This window comes from Saccostrea cucullata, unplaced genomic scaffold (assembly GCF_032062105.1).
Source record: "Saccostrea cucullata isolate Sc308-1 unplaced genomic scaffold, CSIRO_AGI_Scuc_v1 ctg15903, whole genome shotgun sequence".
NCBI lineage: Eukaryota > Metazoa > Mollusca > Bivalvia > Ostreida > Ostreidae > Saccostrea > Saccostrea cuccullata.
In genome coordinates this window covers 10,005-11,188 of record NW_026941527.1, presented here as the reverse complement: position 1 = coordinate 11,188, position 1,184 = coordinate 10,005, and the positions used below count along the sequence as shown (strand labels likewise).

At 40.4% G+C, this 1,184-nt stretch overlaps 1 protein-coding gene across 1 annotated transcript; it reads right to left on the bottom strand.

Moving 5' to 3' along the window:
• Window positions 1-423: 423 nt before the first annotated feature.
• Window positions 424-891, bottom strand: LOC134258000 (BTB/POZ domain-containing protein KCTD2-like). Its single transcript, XM_062740564.1, has one exon. The coding sequence runs from the start codon at window positions 889-891 to the stop codon at window positions 424-426; it is 468 nt and encodes a 155-aa protein (XP_062596548.1).
• Window positions 892-1,184: the final 293 nt, after the last annotated feature.

The following is a 1,184-nucleotide window of genomic DNA, read 5'->3' as shown; positions in this document are numbered from 1 at the left end:
TTATGGTTTTAATGTTACATTGATTTATTTATCCAGTCATATAACAAGAGAAAGAAACTGCGTTCGTAACACGGGCCCCTTCCTTCTAAAATACATTTGTCCTGGAATGTTGGTCATCAAAGATCCACAATAAAAGGAAGAACGCAGATGAAAGGTAATTGCTTTTTGTATTAGCATATTAACATTTCAACATAAACATATAATTTATCACAATAATATCACTAATACGCATGGAAAATGATCACAATTGAGAACATGGATGAATGACAATTATAAATATTATGGATATGCATGACGTAATGATAAATAATGATAATATACAATGAGAACAATAATGAAATGTTTATGTTAATAAATTAACATGAACAAATGAATATTAATAATCAACCACACTCCAATATCAATCATTGTTTATCTTCTAAATCAATCCTCCCATAAAGAAAGGGAAGAGGAAAACTTCTCCACAGCTCGTGTCAGTGAACGGAGGCCAAAAAAAGTGGATTCCACATGAATCTGACGTAGAATGCCCTTGTCTGTCGGGAGTACTTTTAGAAAGGCTTCTGGGGAACGGAGGTAATCTAGGATGAAGTCAAAATACCTTGGGTTGCGATCAATCACATATACAGGGCTTCCTTCCTTTTTGATTGGTTCGAAAGGGGAGTTGGGTTTTATCATCTCGGCCAGGAAGGAGCTTGGGTCTGTCAAATGTGTAGGAATACTGGTAAAGAAGGAGCGACCTTTACATTTAATGTAAAGCGTTGTTTTTGTTGAAGTGCCATGCCTTCCAGCTTCACCTTCATGGAATCTGTCACGGAACGTACTCTGGTGCATCTGGATTTTCTCGGACGGTGTACGGCCTAGTGCTTTCCTCCTCAAAGTTTTCAGGTGCATGGATGGAAATTTCCACAGCTTTTGTTGGGATGGAGCTTGATGATGACGAGGAGGAGGATGAACTTTAACAAAGACAGGGTCTTGCCTCTGACAGCTGTTGTTGACTTTGAGTCTTCATTTGGTGACATGGCATCTTTGACTGTTGTGGATCCAGAAGGCTCTCGTTCCGAGGCGGGTGCTGGTACTGGCTTTGGCTGAGATGGTACTTCTGTAGAGGGGGCCCTTTAGGGCAGGTCATCTGAATCTCCGTTGGAAGTGTAAGACGAGTCAATGGCCAATGTGGCAGTAGGCAG

What these genes read in the sequence shown, in the direction of transcription:
- LOC134258000 (XM_062740564.1), bottom strand. Translation starts at nt 891, where the DNA reads ATGCACCTGAAAACTTTGAGGAGGAAAGCACTAGGCCGTACACCGTCC.